Source organism: Muntiacus reevesi, chromosome 4 (genome assembly GCF_963930625.1).
Source record: "Muntiacus reevesi chromosome 4, mMunRee1.1, whole genome shotgun sequence".
Classification (NCBI taxonomy): Eukaryota; Metazoa; Chordata; class Mammalia; order Artiodactyla; family Cervidae; genus Muntiacus; species Muntiacus reevesi.
Genome location: NC_089252.1, coordinates 155,987,118 through 156,007,848, shown reverse-complemented (window position 1 = coordinate 156,007,848; position 20,731 = coordinate 155,987,118). Strand labels below are relative to the sequence as shown.

At 34.2% G+C, this 20,731-nt stretch overlaps 1 protein-coding gene across 6 annotated transcripts in view; it reads left to right on the top strand.

Moving 5' to 3' along the window:
- LRRK2 (leucine rich repeat kinase 2) overlaps positions 1 to 20,731 on the top strand; it is a 192,931-nt gene that overhangs the window by 77,877 nt on the left and 94,323 nt on the right. For all 6 annotated transcript variants that reach the window (XM_065934611.1, XM_065934612.1, XM_065934609.1 and 3 more), the window contains 8 exons: positions 4,508 to 4,626; positions 5,500 to 5,569; positions 6,270 to 6,487; positions 11,013 to 11,263; positions 11,546 to 11,694; positions 16,089 to 16,182; positions 18,972 to 19,158; positions 20,272 to 20,453. In XM_065934611.1, the coding sequence (XP_065790683.1) occupies positions 4,508 to 4,626; positions 5,500 to 5,569; positions 6,270 to 6,487; positions 11,013 to 11,263; positions 11,546 to 11,694; positions 16,089 to 16,182; positions 18,972 to 19,158; positions 20,272 to 20,453 (1,270 nt within the window). The remainder of the gene's footprint in view (positions 1 to 4,507; positions 4,627 to 5,499; positions 5,570 to 6,269; positions 6,488 to 11,012; positions 11,264 to 11,545; positions 11,695 to 16,088; positions 16,183 to 18,971; positions 19,159 to 20,271; positions 20,454 to 20,731) is intronic.

The window sequence follows — 20,731 nt, the reverse complement described above, 5'->3', positions numbered from 1 at the left end:
TTTAAATGTATGTTTTCATTTATATATCCTTGTAATCATCACCACTGTTAAGTTATGCAACATTTCTGTCATCCAGAAAAGTTCCTTTACATGCCTCTTCACAACAAATCTGCCCCCTACCTCTGGTCTTCTTTCTGTCACAGTATACTAAATTAGTTTTTTCTCAACTTTCATATAAATAGGATATCTATTTATCTCTGACTGTTTTCTGAAGCGGCTATACCATATTATACTCCCATCAGCAATATACAAAAATTCTAGCTTCTCTAAATGTTCATCACACTATATCATTTAGTATTGTATGTCAGTTTAATTTTAGCCATTTCTACTGAGGGTGTAGTCCTTGCACATTTGGGTTTAATTTTCACTTCCCTAAAAACTACTGATACTGAGATTATTTTCATGTTCTTGTTGACCATTCATATATTTTCTTTGCAAAGTGTCTGTTCAGATCATTGTTAATTTTTAGTTGTGTTTTTGTCTTATTATGTTATTATAAGAGTTCTTTATATATTCTTAGTAGAAGTCCTTTTACAGATATATGAACTATAAATATTTTCTATCAGTTATAGCTTGTCTTTTTTATTTTATTGATATTTTTCAAAGAGCAGAATTGTTAAATTTTAATAACTGCAGTGTTTCAGTTTTTCCTTTTTTGATTTGTGTTCTTTTTATATCATTTAGGAAATCTTTTCCTATCTCAAATTTGTGAATATTTTCTCCTGTGTTTTCTTATAGAAGTATGAAAATCTTAGCTTTTACCTTTTGGTCTAAGTCCATTTTAAGTTAATTTTGGTATATAGTATTAGTGAAGAATTGGCATGTACTTTTTTCCACTAGATATTCAGTTGTTTTAATATAATTTGTTGAATATACTTTATTTCCTTGTTGAATTAATGGCATGTTTGTCTTTAATTAACCATATAAATGTTGTTCTATTTATGCATTCTCTATTCTGTGCAATTGATTTAGATCATTATCCAAAGCCACACTCTCTTGACTACTTTAGCTTAAAAGCAGGTCTTGAAATCTGGTAGTATAAGTTCTCTGGTGGTATTCTTTTTGAAAATAGTTCTTATTATACTAGCTTGTTTCCATTTCCATATGTTACATTTTGAATCAATTAATTTTATGCTGGGATTTTTATTAGAATTAAATCTACATTTAATATAAAATTAATGTATAAATAATATATTATTGTTACATAATACAGAATTAACATCAATAAAAATTTCTTTAGATTAAATCTGTAAATAAATGAGAGAACTGATGTTTTAATGGGTCTCCTGAGATATAAAAGTAGTATTTATTTCTGTTTATTTGTATTAAATTTCTCCTTCCAGTGTTTTGTATTGCATGTTTTTTGATGCTGTTGTAAATAGTATTGTTTTTCAATTCATTTCCAATAATTCATTCACTGCTGGTTTACAAAAATGTGGTTGATTTCTTTGTACATTAATGTATTCTGTGGACTTGCAAAACTCATGAGTTCTAACAGCTTTTTGTTGACTCCATAGATTTTTTTCTATGTTCACAATAATGTCATTTGCTAAAAAAGATTTATTTCTTCCATTCTAATCTTTTAAAATGTTTCCATGTTCTGTTGCACTGCTAGGATCTTTAGCATTACGTTGAATAGAAGTGGTAAGAATAGGCATTGTTCTCTGGTTTCCAGACTTAGAGGGAAAGCATTCAGTGTCTCATCATTAAGTATGATGTTATCGTTTTTTTTGTTTTTTTTTTTTAAATAGATACTCTTCATCAAGTTGAGGAAACTCATTTCTAGTAATTATTTGCTGAGACTTTTTATCATAATGGGTGTTGGAAAATGCTTCTCTGCATCTGTTACAATGGGCATATTTTCTCCCTTTATTCTGTTATTTAGTTTATTACCATGGTTTTCTCATGTTAAACCAAATGTGTTTTTCTGGGATACATCTCACTTGGCTATGGTGTGTCATTCTTTTAAAACATTTGATTTGATTTTCTAAAATTTCATTAAGGATATTGTGTCTGTGAAGGATATTGGTCTGTAGTTTTGTTTCCTTGTAACTATGAGAGTAATGCTAGCTTCTTGAAATGAATTGAAAATTGCTCCTGACTCCACTGTTTTCTGAAAGGCTTTTTGTAGGAGAGGTCTTATTCTTAAATGTTTATTAGAATTCATTAGTAAAGCCTTGTATGTTAGGAATAAATTTATGGTGCGGAGGGGGAATATATTTAATTATAAAAGTAATCTATTTATGGTTATTTTGATTTTGTATTATTTCTTTTGTCAGTTTTTATAATTAGAAACTTTCAAGAAATCTGTCCTCTTTATATGTTACCAGTTTGTTTAATGATATTTATAATAATTCTGTTATCCTGCCAATGTTTATATGATCATTAGTGATATCTGATCTTTAATTCTTGACATTGATAGTTTTTGTCTTTCTTTTTGTGGCTTCTTCAGTCTCACTTAAGATTTATCAGTTTTATTGATCTTTTTCAAAGAATCAGGTTTTTGCTTCATTTGTTTTCCTTTCCGTCCATGAGTCTGCCCTGCAACTCCCATCTTAGTTAATCTCCATGAACACTGATCTCCATTTCCTCATCTCAGGAAGGCCACTGGGCTTTGTTTAAATTCCTTTTCACTGCCCATAGCCCTTAAATTGCCTACAGGCAGGAAGCTAGGGTGCATGAAAGGTTTATACAATATGTTTTCATTCTTTCAGGGATTACACAGTCCTACACTGTCTGCAGCCCAATATCTGTGTGTGTGTGTGTGTGTGTGTGTGTGTGTGTGGTCAGTCACTCAGTTGTATCCAACTCTGTGACGCCATGGACTGTAGTCCATCAGGCTCCTCTGTCCGTGGAATTTTCCAGACAAGAATACTGGAATGGGTTGCCATTTCCTACTCCAGGGGATTGAACCCATGTCTTCTGCATCCCCTGCATTGGCAGGCACCATCTGGGAAGCCCAAAGGAAGTTTGGTCAAGGAACCTTAGGCATCCAACTGAGTCTAGAACACTTCTAAGTTAGCCTGTTGTTTAGTAGCTAAGTTGTGTCTCGTTCTTCTTTTTTTTTTACTCTTTACTTATTTTTATTTTTATTTATTTATATTTATTATTTTTTATTTATTTTATTTATTTTCATTTATTTTTATTAGTTGGAGGCTAATTACTTTACAATATTGTAGTGGTTTTTGTCATACATTGACATGAATCAGCCATGGATTTACATGTGTTCCCCATCCCGAACCCCCCTCCCACCTCCCTCTCCACCCGATCCCTCTGGGTCTTCCCAGTGCACCAGGCCCGAGCACTTGTCTCTGTGGGAGAAGGCGAGGGTGGGATGTTTCGAGAGAACAGCATCAAAACATGTATATTATCTAGGGTGAAACAGATCACCAGCCCAGGTTGGATGTCTCGTTCTTTTGTGACCCCGTGGACTGTAGCCCACCAGGCTCCTTTGTCCATGGGATTTCCCAGGCAATAATACTGGAACCAGAGGATCTTCCCAACCCGGGGATCAAACTCACATCTCCCGCTTTGGCAGGCAGATTCTTTACCACTGAGCTACTGGGAAGCCCATGTCTGAAACCAATTACTTTTAAAAAAATTGCCCAACTTTCTAGTTATTTGTTGTGGGGAGGTTAAGTTCAGTGTTTGTTATCTCATCAGGGCTGAAAGAAGAATTCTCTTTAAGTGTTTTTAAATAAAGGATAACATCAGAAATGCAACTGTAAAATGAATTGATTTTTGGTTAGGTAAATTTTACAATTTGTTTTGACACAGTTTTTATGCTTCAAAGATAAAGAGTGGTAGAATTTAAACTAGCATGGTTCTCAAAAGTGGCTGTACATTGTTTATCCTTAAAATATAACTTAGCATTGATTCTTATTTTCTTGAAAGTCCATAATTTTAAAAGCAATTCTCACGTCTCTCTCAAAACAATACTGCCAGCTAAACTCATTGTATTTATTTTAATGTCGTTTCATAAATTAAACTGCACAATATGTAATTAAATAAAAATGTACTTAAGCTTGCTGAATGTTAAAGTGTGATTCCAATATTTAAAACAAGATTTGAAAATTTTCAAAGAAAAATTCAGAGAAACAGAAAAGAATTAACACTGATCAGATTTATGTGTAAACTTTCTCTTCTTCCATGTATTAATTTTAGCACTTGTAGCTATATTACTTTTTTTTACTTGGCTTTTTCCTGCCATATTATGAGCTTGCGTAAGACCTAGATTACTTTTCCTGTTTATCTTTATCCTGCATTTACTCAGCTTCTAGCCTTGTGACAGCCATTCAATGAATAGTTGTGGATGAAAAAATGTTGAATTTGAAAATGAAAAGCCAGCATAGTTTATCATTTCTACTTTAAAGATGTTGCAAAAGGAATGGATAAATTTCATTCATGAAAATGTGCTTAGAAATGTTTTGTGATTGAACTATGATGCTAGCATCTTATGATTGGGTCAGCATTTTTTACTTTCCTTTATGTTATTGTTTAAAAATAGGAAGTGAAGGCTCATTTCTTGTGAAAAAGAAATCAAATTCAATTAGCGTGGGAGAATTTTACCGAGATCCTGCCTTGCAACGTTGCTCACCAAATTTGCAAAGACATTCCAGTTCATTGGTAAGTTATATTGTAAAAGCTGTAGTTAAATGTTGTATATCTTGTTTGGCATTCTTTTAATAACTGAAATTGTGTGTCAAAACTAGATACAGAAATTCCCTAATGTGTGAAAATGCTCTCTCTCTGTATGTATATGAAAGTGAAAGTGAAAGTTGCTAAGTCGTGTCTGACTCTCCAGGCCAGAACACTGGAGTGGGCCGCCTTTCTCTTTTCTAGGGGATCTTCCCAACCCAGGTATTGAACCCAGGTCTCTCATATTGCAGCAAATTCTTTACCAGCTGAGCCACTACATATATATATGTATGTATATATACACGTACATATACACGCACACACACACACATGCATATGTGTCTGTGTGCACATGTGTGCATCTGCTATTTTGAATTTCCGTTTGTAGACTTGAGCATATCTGGGGCATATATGTGCTCTGTACACTTTGAAATAGTTATATTCTTTTTTCTTTGTAGAGTTTCATGTCTGTGGAGCACAGACTAGGTCTGTGTCTTATGGTGTGGCTTGGTTCCATGAATACTTTAGGTATTAATAATAATCTTACAGTGGTAGTGGCTTAGTCACTAAATTGTGTTCGAGTCTTGCAACCCTATGGACTGTAACTAGCCAGGCTCCACTGTCCATGAGATTTCCCAGGCAAGAATATTAGAGTGGGTTGCCATTTCCTTCTCCAGGGGATCTTCCTGACCCAGGGATTAAACCAGGGTCTCCTGCATTGCAGGTGGATTCTTTACCAACCGAGCCACCAGGGAAGCCCAGTAATCTTAAAGTGATTCCTAAAGAAATCAGCTAGGAAAATGTTCTTTTTGCTCTAAACAGTGATCGTAATTTTGTTATAAATGTTTATTTGTTTAATAGGGACCCATTTTTGATCATGAAGATTTACTAAAGAGAAAAAGAAAAATATTTTCATCAGATGATTCACTCAGTAAGTAGTTGAAAGTAATAAGTAAATAGATATTTTGAACAGAGTATACCACTTTGTTAAATTTCCTCTGATTATCCAAATTTTCTTGGTACCAATTTCATCATACATAACCTTCAAATTTTACCTAGCGATTCCATAGAAATCATTCTGTAGAAAAATGAAAGTGAAAGTGAAGTTGCTCAGTCCTGTCCGACTCTTTGCGACCCCATGGACTCTAGCCTGCCAGGCTTCTCCGTCTATGGGATTTTCCAGGCAAGAATACTGGAGTGGGTTGCCATTTTCTTCTCCAGGAGATCTTCCCAACTCAGGGATTGAACCTGGGTCTCCTGCATTGTAGGCAGATGTTTTACTGTCTGAGCCGTCAGGGAACACAACTATAAATTTAAAATTTAAGCTTTTATGATGTTATACCAGACAGTTTTCATCCTTCCTGCTGTTTTCCTAAAATGTAAATAAAAACCCTCCACCAGTGCCATTCTTAATGTTCTTCTCTAGGTCTGTTGTTGTTTATATTACTTAAACCACCTGATTTAATATTTATTATTTAATTTCATGTCTGACACTGGAATAAAAGTTTCATAGTTTGGTTTTCTATTCCAGTGCCTTGAAGACAACCTGACACTGGTAGATGATCAATAAGCATTTACTGAGTAAACTTAAATTACTTGCTTATGTCTCCATTGTTTGTTTTTGACAAAAGGAGCATCAAAATTCCAGTCCCATATGAGGCATTCAGAGAGCATTTCTTCCCTGCCTTCTGAGAGAGAATATATTACATCGTTAGACCTTTCAGCAAATGAACTAAGAGATGTTGATGCCCTGAGCCAGAACTCCTGTATAAGTGGTCATTTGGAGCATCTTGAAAAGTTGGAGCTTCACCAGAATTCACTCACAAGCTTTCCACAACAGCTGTGTGAAGTAAATTTAATTTATCCTTTTAATTCTCAGGATATTTCAAGAGCATCTACATTTGTATCTAAGTTGTATGCTTAAATCTTTAAAAAGAAGGTTCTACTTTTGTGTCACTGGACAGTTATTCCTCCATTGTTCTGGTTGTCACACAAGTATCTTAGTTTATGTGGTCTTTCAGATGCATCTTTGGGGGCAGACAGTGGAAATGGAAATCTGATTAAAAAGGAATTCTAGGTTCTTTCCTGATGATTCATGGTATGTATTAAAGTCTGGCAAGGTTGCATGTTGATTATGCCTTCAATTATTTAATTCTAGTAAGACAACTTAAACTGTTTAAATTAAATTAGATCTGGTTTGACGGTCCTGACTTTGTTCAGCTACCAACTGTATGACAATAAGAACATATCACTTCAACTGCTCCAGGCACTCATTTTCTTGTCTGCAAAACAAAGAGGCTCAACTAAACTATCCACAAGGCATTAATCAATTTTTTAAATTATATGCACCTTAAAAATTGATTTTTACAGTCAAAGTTCCTATTTTATAGCAACTAAATTTTAAAGTAATCTGCCGATAGGGTAGTCCTCTGACTCATTACTTTGTTCATCATTTTTATGTACTATACATTAGAATTCAAAGATATGCTTACAAATTAAAATGATAATAATACTGCCTTTTAAATTATTAAATAAATTCTTGGGTTGAACTGCAAAGTTTGATAAAGAATTATATGTTTTTAAAAACTAATTTTGTTGCAAGTACATTTCCCCTTTTTCTAGCTTATAAAATTGACCATAATTTTGACACTTTAAAAGCAGAGTTGTATGATTTTTAAATATATTTAAGTGATATCTTTCCCTTAAAGTTTGTGTATCTGTAGAGAGAGAAGAAAGAAAGGATCCCTGCCCCCACCATAGTGTCTAAAATATGGCCCCTCTCTATCCTCCTTTTACCTGACTAAATCTTCAAAGTTACAGGGGCTCATTTTAGATCCAGTCTCTAGGCTTGGTTGGATTTCCATGGCACCCACTCTTTTTCCTCCAATGCTCACACTATAAATTTGAATCTAAGGTATATTGTACTCACTAAGTTGCAAACTCCTTGAGAACAGAAACTGTTTCAGCCTGTTCATGTCTAATCTACCCATTCATGTCTACCCTCAGTGCCTAGTAAGTATAGTAGAGGCTGCATAGATGATTACTGAAGTAATTTGTCAAGAAACTAATGACTGACACTTGGCTGACTATCAATAAATATTTACTAAAGAGTAAGTGAAGGAAAACTAGAGTTTAGCCTAGCTAAACCAAAGAGAATATGAAGAGAACATGGCATTATATATTTATATATAAATATATAATATAAATAATTATAAATGCCATTTATATATTATAAATAATATTTATAGTCTATATTAGGGCATTCGAAGATTCTGTAGTCAGCAAAAACAAGACCTGGAGCTGACTGTGGCTCAGATCATGAACTCCATATTGCAGAATTCAAAATTAAATTGAAGAAAGTAGGGAAAACTTTCAGTAGTCCATTCAGGTATGACCTAAATCAAATCCCTTACAATTATACAGTGGAAGTGACAGACAGATTCAAGGGATTAGATCTGATAGACAGAATGCCTGAAGAACTATTGATGGAGGTTCGTTACATTGTACAGGGGGCAGTGGTCAAAACCATCTCCAAGAAGAAATGCAAAAAGGCAAAAGGGTTGTCTGAGGAGGCCTTACAAATAACTGAGAAGAGAAGAGAAGCAAAAGCAAAGGAGAAAACAAAAGATATACGCACATGAATGCAGAGTTCCAAAGAATAGTAAGGAGAAATAAGAAAGCCTTCCTCAATGAACAATGCAGAGAAATAGAGGAAAACAACGGGAAAGACTAGAGATCTCTTCAAGATAAATAGAGATACCAGGGGAACAATCATGTAAAGATGGGCACAACAAAGGACAGAAATGATACCGACCTAACAGAAGAAGAAGATATTAAGAAGAGGTGGCAGGAATACACAGAAGAACTATCAGAAAAAGATCTTAATGACCTGGACAAGCATGATGGTGTGATCATTCACCTAGAGCCAAATATCCTGGAGTGTGAAGTCAAATGGGCCTTAGGAAGAATCACTACAAACGAAGCTAGTGGAGGTGATAGAATTCCAGCAGAGCTATTTCAGATCCTAAAAGATGATACTGTTAAAGTGCTGCATTCAATATGCCCTCAAATTTGGAAAACTCAGCAGTGGCCACAGGGCTGGAAAAGGTGTTTTCATTTCAATCCCAAAGCAGGGCAATGCCAAAGAATGTTCAAAATACCACACAATTATACTCATTGCACATGCTAGCAAGGTCATACTCAAAATTCTCCAAGTTAGGCTTCATTAGTATATGAAACAAGAACTTACAGATGTACAAACTGAACTTAGAAAAGGCAGAGGAACCAGAGATCAAATTGCCAACATCCGTTGGATCATAGAAAAAGCAAGAGAATTGCAGGAAAACATCTACTTCTTCATTGGCTACGCTAAAACCTTTGACTGTGTGAATCACAGCAAACTGGAAAATTCATTTGAAAGAGGAGATTATAAAATAAAACATGAAGAAACCTAGATGCCCATCAGCAGACGAATGGATAAGGAAGCTGTGGTACATATACACCATGGAATATTACTCAGCCATTAAAAAGAATTCATTTGAATCAGTTCTAATGAGATGGATGAAACTGGAGCCCATTATACAGAGTGAAGTAAGCCAGAAAGATAAACACCAATGCAGTATACTAACACATATATACGGAATTTAGAAAGATGGTAACGATAACCCTATATGCAAAACAGAAAAAGAGACAGAGATGTACAGAACAGACTTTTGAACTCTGTGGGAGAAGGCGAGGGTGGGATGTTTCGAAAGAACAGCATATATATTATCTATGGTGAAACAGATCACCAGCCCAGGCTGGATGCATGAGACAAGTGCTCGGGCCTGGTGCACTGGGAAGACCCAGAGGAGTCGGGTGGAGAGGGAGGTGGGAGGGGGGATCGGAATGGGGAACACATGTAAATCCATGGCTGATTCATGTCAATGTATGGCAAAAACCACTACAATATTCTAAAGTAACTAGCCTCCAACTAATAAAAATAAATGAAAAAAAAACCCCAAATCATGTATTATTACATGATTACTTTATGGTTAACTCTTATTTATATTAAAATGTATTTCTATAATATCTATTTATGTATATAAATTATATACTTATAAGTATTTAATTACATACTTATGTATAATATTATGACTTCCTCTGTCCTTGGGATTCTCTAAGCGAGGTTACTGGAGGGGGTGCCATGCCCTCCTCCGGGGAATCTTCCTAATGCAGGGATTGAACCCATGTCTGGTATGTTTCCTTCATTGGCAGCACGTTCTTTACCATTAGTGCCACCTAGGAAGTCCATAATATAAATAAATATATAATATTTATATCACATAAATATGATATATATGATATAAATATATAATATGAATGTCATTTATATATTATTCAAATAATGTTTACATTTATATAACATTCATACATTATATATTATATGCTATATAATTTATGATTATAATATGTACTGTATAAATTATAAAATATATATTTATAATCATAAATTGTGTATAATATATAAAATAACATGTTTTATATTATATATTATTATTTTATAATTATAAGATAGTATTATATATTTATAATTGTATAGACAGCATGTAATATATATCATTATATATACTATAAATATGTTATATAATACATAATGTATATAACATATATTTAAAATTCATATATTATGCATAGTTTGTAAGACATATTTGTCTATAGTACAAATTTAAAAGAATTATATATAATTTATAATATATTTATGATGCATAATCATATAATTAATATATAATAATATAAATAAATGATAGAGTATAAGCATTAGAAATATAACTAATACATAATTATTAGTAATATAGTAAGTATATAATATATTAAAAATAGAAAATAAACTTTTAATACAAAATATTTTGTTTGAAAGAGGGGTTTATGAAATAACACATGTATTATATACATGACTACTTTATGATTATATCTTACTTATATTAAAATGCTAAACAATATGTAAAAGCTAGAGAAAAATATATTCCCAGGATTATGTTGTACTGCTTATTCATTAAGTCATTTGTTCAAGTATTTGTTGAAGCCTATTATTATTCTTCCATTTTACTCATGGTAAGAATAATTTACCACAAAAGCTGAATTAAACTCTAAGCCTTATTTGGTGAGCCTGCTTTTGACTGTCCACCTATTAGTGTTTTTCCTATCTTTACCCATTTTATAGCAGAGCAGATAGGACTAGTGAGTATACGGAAGTTGCCTTGTCAATTGTATTTTCAATTTTTTGGAAAAGTCTTAATGGTTGTAGTTGCCAGAGATGTGGAAGACAGAAATATTAGCTAGATTTAAGTTTGTCAGATGGTTCATTTAAAATTTAAAAAATTTTTTCTTTTCAGACTCTGAAATGTTTAACACATTTGGATCTGCACAGTAATAAATTTACATCGCTTCCCACTTACCTGTTGAAAATGAATTGTATTGCTAACCTTGATGTCTCCCGAAATGATATTGGACCCTCAGTAGTTTTGGACCCTGCTCTGACCTGCCCGACCTTGAAACAGTTGAACTTGTCGTATAATCAGATATCTTCTCTTCCTGCGAACCTTGGGGATGTGGTAGAGAAATTGGAACAGCTCATTTTAGAAGGGTAAGCGTGGAGGTCACTGAAGACAAGAGGGTTGCCTCACACTGAAGTTTCATAAGGTTGACGCGCAGTGACATTGTTTCCATAGTAATGAGTTTTACGTGGTAGAGTGATAAAGAACTGAGACAGTTCATAATACAGCTTCTATCAGTTGACTTAAATTTTTACAATTAATTTAAAAGTTAATAAATGTGCTTTGATGCTATTTTTGAAGATGGCTGACTGTTTTTCTTCAAAGCCTGTGAATTTATGCAATTTAATCCTCACTTTGTCTCCTATGACTAGAAATAAAATATCAGAAATATGTTCCCCTTTGAGCCTGAAGGAACTGAAGATTTTAAACCTTAGTAAAAACCACATTTCATCTTTATCAGAGGACTTCCTTGAGACTTGTCCTAAAGTGGAGATTTTAAGTGCCAGAATGAATTTTCTTGGTAAGTGCTTTTTATGAGACTTCTCTTTCCAGTTATTTTGAGTGTTATATGGGTCAAATGGAACAAATAAAAGTAGTCACATGAGTCCTGTATGAACATTTTAGGTGGGAGTTTAAAGGTGGTGTTTCAGTTAAATATTATGCTAGAGTTTTAAATACAAAGTTTGCAGGTTGGTGATAAAAAGAAATGAGCTGTCAAGCCGTGAAATGTGGAGGGAACTTAAATGCATATTGCTAAGTTAAAGAAGCCAATCTGAAAAGATTACACATTGTATAATTTTAACTCTATGACATTTTGGGAATGGCAAAGCTAACAACCAGCAATTTCCAGGATCTTGAAGTGAGGGAGAGAGTGTTGGCTATCCATAGAATTCTCCAGGTAAGAATACTGGAGTAGGTAGCTGTTCCCTTCTCAAGGGGCTCTTCCCTTGAGAAGAGCCAAATCAAATCAAAGAATCAAACCCAGGGATTGAACCCAGGTCTCCTGCTTTGTGGGTAGATTCTTTACCATCTGAGCCACCAGGGAAACCCAGGAATACTTGAGTGAATGGGCTATCCCTTCTTCAGGAGAATCTTCCCTACCCAGGAATTGAACCAGAGTCTCCTACATTGCAGGTGGATTCTTTACCAGCTCAGCTACCAGGGAAGCCCTGTCAAAGAGGAAACTCTATTGTAAAGGAAGAGTGAACTCTGTTGTAAACTGTGGACTTTTACTTAATAATATCGGCCCATCAGTTATAACAAATATACCAAACTATTCTATTCTAGGGCTTCCCTGGTGGCTCAGATGGTAAAGAATTTGCCTGCAATGTGGGAGACCTGGGTTCAATCCCTGGGTTGGGAAGATCCCCTGGAGGAGGGCATGGCAACCCACTCTAGTATTCCTGCTGGGAGAATCCCCATGGGCAGAGGATCCTGGTGGGCTACAGTCCATGGGGTTGCAAAGAGTTGGACACGACTAAGCAATTAAGCACACAGTACATTCTATTCTAGGTGTTCATAATGGGGAAAAGATGTATGTGTGTGGGCTGGTGGTGGAGAGGGGAAAAGGTGAATATGGGAGAACTTTGTATTTTCCTCTCAATTTTTCTGTAAACCTAAAAGAACTTTTGCACTGAGATAAATATATGACCTGTTATAGCTGCTCTGGTTTTGAAAAAGAAGATTATTAAAGCTCACTACACCATGCAGCCTTTTTTTTTCTTCCCTTGTTCTGCTTGTTCCTTAAATGGCTATCTTCGTTCACAAAAAAAGTAAGGCATTTGATACGTAACAGTCTTGTCCTTGCTCTAAAAATTAGTCTAGTTTTTAAATTCTAAAATATTAAAAATTATATTATGCTATTTAACATGCTGTTATTGTCATAGGCTAAAATGTCAATATCTTATGAAAAGTGTTAGTTGCTCAGTTGTGTCCAACTCTTTGAGACCCCGTGGACTGTAGTTGCCTGCTGGGCTCCTCTGTCCAAGGGATTCTCTAGGCAAAAATCCTGGAGTGGGTTGACATTCCCTCCTCAACCCAGGGGGATCTTCCTAACCTAGGAATTGAACCCGGGTCTCCTGCACTGCAAGCAGATTCTTTCCCACTGAGCCACCAGGAAGTCCCAAGACTGCAGTATCTTGGAGTGCAAGTAGTCATTAGTCTGTGATTCTGTGATTATACTAAAATTTCAATATTGCTGCCTGAGATGGTTGAAGCAGAAATACTGTGTTTCCTACTGAAATTTGTTCAGCAGTTTTCTGGAGTATATGTGCTATTATTATTTTTTAGGAATCAAATTAATCTTTTAGAAGTTTTCAAATTAGTTAGCTTAATGTGTATTCATTGAGCTCTTGCTCTGTTCAAAATATTATAATCACGGACTATATGATTGTCACTTTTTTAAAAAAATCCTGGAACACTCTATGTTCTCTTAGCATGTGAGACAGCAGGGATTTATGTTCACTTTAGCCTGTCTGCAAATTCTAATATTGAGGAACAAAGTACTTTTATGGTAATAAATAGGAACTTTCCCCCTATTTTAGCTTCCTTAATGAAGGCCATACATACCTTGCCACTCACATGCCTATTCTATACCTGACTTGGTAAAATAATTTTTAATTCTATTAAATAGCAGAATATACTTTGAGTACTTACTTTAAAATATTTTATTTTTATATATTTTTGAGAAACTACTAACAATAAAATCCATATTAATTTACAAAAATTACTTTCCTTCTCTTTCCCTTCCTTTCACCCTCTTGAATATTGACCATGTTCTTACCATGAGCTGAAACTGAATATAGAATTATTCATTCACTAATGAGCAAAGCAATTCAGACTCTGTCCTTAAGGAACATGTAGTTAAGTTCAGAAGACAGACAGTAAGTAATGATAGAACAAATGAGTGTAATTGTGTATTGTGGTAAATACTATGATGATAAGTTTCAAGATGCTATGAGGGTACCTCAAGGGGATCCGATCTACATTGTGGAAATAGGGAAGTGTCTGTGTTTGTTGCATTTAATTGGATCTAGAAAAAAGAGCATCTGAGGGACCCTGGGCTAGCATATGGTCAATGTGTCATCTCAGCTGAATCTCACAAAAGTCCTATTGGGTAGGACAAGTATGACCTCTGCTTGACTAATTGAGGAAAGAAATTGAAGCACTGATATTTTTGTGTGAAATGTTCAGGAACATAGAATTAATTAATTAGTTATTTCAAGAATCTGCTTTCTTTGCACAACACAAATTTAATAGTTGCAGAAGTGGCCTTGTATTTGAAAAAACACCCTATGGAGGCGATAACCTCATTGGAACCCTAACCATTAAAAATTTCTCTGTGAAATGAAGTTTCAGTTCTTTGATTTTATGAGTCTTTCTCATATGGAATGAGAAAGCTCAAGAATCTCTGAACCTAAAGACTCTTAATTCCTAAGTAGAGAATTACTTCTATTATACTAATTTATTTTGCTACAAATACTTTTTGGAAATAGGTAAGGTATAGCATGTACCTTTCTGTTTCTTAGGAAGACAGCTTCTAGTAATGTCCTGGAACATTTTGACCCTTAAAGATTTTCTTGATAAAGGATAACCCATATTATTAACCTTGAAAATGCTAAGAAATAATTTCTCAAACCACTTTCACAGAACCACTGATTTTCAGATCGCTAAACAATCTCAGACTTCATCTGATTTAGGTGCACTATTACAGATGACAAAAGGCAGTATGATTTATTTAGTTTCCAAAATTATGTTCCATAGAATTTCATTCCTTGGAGGGACCTTGTATTAGTACTCTATTTCCCTTTTGGAAATTCATAAAATACATCAAAATGTTGACAGCTTTGGTGTGGCTTCCCTGGTGGCTCAGATAGTAAAGAGTCTGCCTGCAATGCGGGAGACCTGGGTGTTGACAGCTTGGAGATATTTCACTCTATTTTGCCTAACGTTTCCCCATTCTCTTAAGATCATATGATCAAAGAATCCTTTTATTAAGTAACATCCATAATTATTCAGTGGACTTTCCTGGTGACTCAGATGGTAAAGAATCTGCCTGCAATGCAGGAGACCTGGGTTCGATTCCTGGGTCAGGAAGATATGCTGGAGAAAGGAATGGCAACCCATTCCAGTATTCTTGCCTGGAAAATGCCATGGACAGAGGAGCCTGGCAGGCTACATTTCATGGGATCGCAAAGAGTCAGACACGACTGAGTGACTATCACTTTCAATTTCATTTTCATAATTATCCCATAGAATATTCTTTACAAGATGGTTTTAAAGAGAATTTTTATATCATGCTGTAGTTAATAAGATATTCCAAAATGGTTTTTTAAACTCACTTCAGTGATTTGAATTAACATATATTATATATAGGGCTTCCCAGGTGGTGCTAGTGGTAAATAACCCACCTGCCAATGCAGGAGACATAAGAGACTCATGGATCCCTGGGTTGGGATAATTTCCTGGAGAGGGCATGGCAACCCACTCCATTATTTTTGCCTGAAGAATCCCATGGACACGGGAGCCTAGCTGGCTACAGTTCATAGGTTTCCAAAGAGTAGTACATGATGGAAGCTACTTAGCATGCTTGCATGCATGCATAATATATGTCACATAACATCATATATACTTTGAAATGAATATTCTGATGATTTCTCCTTTGTGCAGACGTGAGAAGAATTTATATTTAGACACTTGCAGAGCTTTCAGGTTAGAAGATTCTAATTATGGTGTATTATTTTAATATTTTGTGGTAGTATTAACTAATTTTAAAAGGAAAACTTTTTATTGTCAGGGTGAGAATGGAAATTAAATTACATGTCAGATCACTGATAGCTGTCTTAGTGTGGAATCTGGTAGAAATCTAGTTAAAGTGATTAAAATGTTCATTAACTCCCCTTTATTTTCTCTTAGCTGCTATGCCTTTTTTGCCTTCTTCTATCACAAGCCTAAAATTATCTCAAAACAGATTCACATGTGTCCCAGAAGCAATTTTACATCTCCCACAGTAAGTTTATTATTTTAATTTTAAAAACTACATGAGCTGGAACAGAACTTTCAGAAACTTGGTTTTAACTTAGACATATAAATGTAATTGATTTCTAAATGTACTAAGCTTAATGTTTTAAAATCTATGAATGTTTGATTTTTATTAGACCAAAGACCTAAGTTGTTGTTTGGACTTTTAAACTTTTATTTTAATTTGATGTGTTGTTGCATAGAAACAATTTAAGAGTAACTAATGGTTACATTATTGTAATCAAATGAGATTGTACTGGCTGTCACTTTAACTTTTAAAATTTCACTTGCTTTGGGGATTATGTTGCTAAGACACTGTTAACTTTGAAATTATATTTCACTTATGTTTGAATGACAATTTTGGTGAAAATTTATGTAGTTTCAGGTATTTGGGAATATTTTTAGTTAATTTCATTAAAAATAAAGCTTCCTGTTAACTACAAATTTGGGTATCAAATGACTTTCAAAGGTGTTGTCATCTTAAATAACTATTCTACTAGTGTTATATATTATAAACAAAATCCATAAAGGTACATGTGCATATATATATACATATACAGGTAAATAATATTTGTAATTTAGCCATGGAAAGTGTGAGATAGATATATAGTAGTCAATTTAAAATTAGCATTAAAATGTGTGGAACACTGTTCTAACTGCTTAACAGTGGATCATATCTTTAATCTTCCTAATAATTCTATGAAATATCAGTAGCTGCTGTTATCATCTCTACTTTATAATGAGAACACTTTTTCATTAAAGAGAGGAAGTAACTTGCCCAAAGTCATACTTCAAACCACCACACTGGTAGTTTGATTTCAGACTCTTAATTCTGACATACAAGCACCTATAGAATATAGATGGTCTTATATTTTAAACATAATGCTTTGCTGAAAATGTGTTTGGAGACCACTTATTTATAAAAATTGATTAGGAGATTAATGTCCTAAGGAAGGTTTCTTCCCAGAGAGCTAGAAATTTATCCAGCCCCTAATTACACTATACCTTCAAACACCATCTTCAGGCATACATTTCCAGTGTTTGTATGTATTTCTTTAAATTTATTCTCTTGTTTCACAATGAGCATGTACTTGGCCACCTTTAGGCTCCAAGCTTAGCCTTAAAGCCAAGAGGCACTGCTTTTGAACAACTTGACGATTGTCCATTTTGTCTCAGTCGCATTGTTGATCACACATATGTGTCTTACCTTTCATATAGTCAAATTAATTTTATTGCTTTCAACATTTTTTTAAGGTAACTAGAGCAAAATCTAATATCATTTACAAAGTAGAGCAAAAATGTTGCTTTATAGATCTGAATCTTGGTCTAGCAGAGCTTAGAATTAATTTATCATGCTTCAAATTTTCTGGGTGAAAGGAATCAGTAACAGTAGTAAAAGTCCAGGCAACCTTTTACATAGTCCAATATACCACAGTTGCTATCTTTAGTCTTTCTACACATGTAAACTTATATGTGACATGTGTTTTCCTGCTATTCCTTACAAACTTTGCTTCCCTGGTGGCTCAGATGGTAAAGCGTCTGCCTGCAATGCAGGAGACCTGGGGGTTAAGTTCCTGTTTTGGGAAGATCCTCTGGAGAAGGCAATGGCACCCCACTCCAGTTCCCTTGCCTGGAAAATCCCAGGGACGGAGGAGCCTGGTAGGCTACAGTCCATGGGGTTGCAAAGAGTCGGACATGACTGAGCGCTTCATTTTCTTTTTGGGTAGCTATTCCTGCATGAAAGCAACACGTTTTCATTGAGGGCCTACTGTATACAAGATATCATGCTCAGTGTTATGATATTTTTCACACTGAGACAAGCTGGTAAAAGTGATAATAAACTCAAGGGCCTGACCTCTGAAAGATCCCTCCAGGTTTGAATGAGATTGAAGAGAGAAATGGAAGCTACATATTTGTGAATCTTGTATAGAAGGCAGGAATTTTAATGACTGTTTTTGCATTTGTTAATTATGATTTCTCATACATCGTAAATGTTTATAAAATACGATCTTTCATTCTGATTGACATTTTTATATTTCTCAAGTGGGGAAATTAGACCTCAATTTTGTTTTTATTGGGCCTTATTTAAATGTTCCTATTAAGACATGCCTCTTTTTCCTACCGTATATACCTTTACATATACAAAAAACTCATACCTGTGTACTCATATATAAGTTTTAAAAAATTTTTCTTTTCTTTTAATTAATTTCTTTTAACTGAAGCATGATTACTTATAATATTGTGGCAGTTTTAGCTATATGTCGAAATGAATCATCCATGAGTGCCCATGTATCCCCCCATCCTGAACCCCCCCTCCCACCTCCCTCTCCACCCCATCCCTCTGGGTTGTCCCAGAGCAGTGACTTTGAGTGCCCTGCTTCATGCTTCAAACTTGCACTGGTCATCTTTTTACATATGGTAATACATATGTTTCAGTACTGTTCTCTCAAATCATACCACCCTTGCCTTCTCCCAGAGAGTTAAAAGCCTGTTCTTTACATTTCTGTCTCTTTTGCTGCCTTGCATTTAAGATTGTTGTTACCATCTTTCTAAATTCCATATATATGCGTTAATATACAATGTTGTTGTTTCTCTTTCTGACTTGCTTCTCTCTGTATAATAGGCTCCAGTTTCATCCGCCTCATTAGAACTGACCTAAATAATATTAGTTTTAAAATTATATCTTATTCTCACTCTGCTGAAAGTTATTTGTGATGTTATTTCATGTATTTAAGAAATACTCATTTGTTTTTTATTCTCAACGTTGTATTGTTTCAGTCTGCGGTCCTTAGATATGAGCAGCAATGATATTCGATATCTACCAGGTCCTGTGCACTGGAGATCTTTGAACTTAAGGGAACTCTTGTTTAGTCATAACCAGATCAGTATCTTGGACCTGAGTGAGAAAGCATGTGCATGGTCTAGAATAGAGAAACTACATCTTTCTCATAATAAACTGAAAGAGGTAAAGAGATCATATTTATTTAAAATTATTGCCAATTTGAAAAAATGTGCTTTTGTAATGTCTGTTATCAAAGATGATCTTTTCAAAATCTGTTATTTGATACTGCTTAATTACTTTTTGAGTAAGATCTACTCCTACCCCGAAGTAATTGGGTATACTAACATGCTTAATTTCCTTAAAGATTGCCTTTTGTACTCTCTTTTATTTTGAATATATATATATTTATATATGTTTAATTACAAATACTTGTAATGCTTTAATTGTGTAAATTTATCATGAAATCTCTGATCTGTTAACAGACTCTCAGACATGCTGTATTTCTCAAGTTTTACCAGGCAATATATAGCCTTTGTTCTTCAGCTGACATTGTTTTCCACATTCTTAAATTTCTGTATTCTTCCATCATACTCCTCCATCCCCTCACCCAAATGGACCAGTCTTTATTATAAATCTGAAATTGACTATCCATTCATCCCAGAAAACATATTTTTTGCCAGCTTCAAGCTTATTGCCTATAAAAGCCAGACAGTAATGTGTCTGAAACCATGAGGTTCCAGAATAACTTTGCATAATTTTGGTACCTAGCTTTTTTGCATCAGATTACTGTTAGCTATTATAAAAATAATGAGTATTACTTAAAAATTTGGAATATTGCAATGATTATGCCACCTAAGGTTTAAACATTTAGTTGTATTTTGAGAATGTTAAGTTATATGTAAATTTGTGATGATTAGATCTTTGGTTTTACTGAAGAACATAGTGAGAAGGAATAGCCTGAAACCACCAATGATTGGATTTAGATACATATAAAAATCTTCTTTATTTCAATGTTGTGAAGTGATGAAATATGCTTCCAAGGGAGAATGGGTTTTAAAAGATTATAAACAAATGCCATAGATTGTTTTGGGTAAGTCCTTTATATTTATGTTTTCAGACATTTTTGATGGAAACTATGACAAACCTTTGGGAAGTTTTAGAACTCTGTTGGAAGGCTGTACAGTTTGCTCATAGATTCTCTGAGCCTCTCTTGTTTTCTAGTAGCATCTTGTCTTTTTAGCAGCACACTTTTCTTCCTTCCCACCAACAGCGTTTGCTCTTTTTTATTTCATTAAGATTCCTCCTGAGATTGGCTGTCTTGAAAATCTGACATCTCTTGATGTTAGTTACAACTTGGAACTGAGATCCTTTCCCAATGAAATGGGGAAATTAAGCAAAATATGGGATCTTCCTTTGGATGAACTGCATCTTAATTTTGATTTTAAACATGTAGGATGTAAAGCCAAAGACATCATAAGGTTAGATAATTTTATTTTATTTTTTTTTCTTTTTTTACTAAATTTGTTTCCGATGTACTTTTCTGGTTAGTTTGGTGGATATATAGTTACAATTCATAAAAAAGAATGTATAGGACCATCTAGCATGATGTACTGTATGTCATTTGCCTTTTACTTAGTGAATGGGTTTATTTGGTTCTACTTCAGAGCTTTTTATTTCCTCCTGGCCAAGTTAAGTTTGAGAAAACGACTTATTCTTATTATGCTTTTCAGTAGAAATGGACTCTAAAAGGAAATTA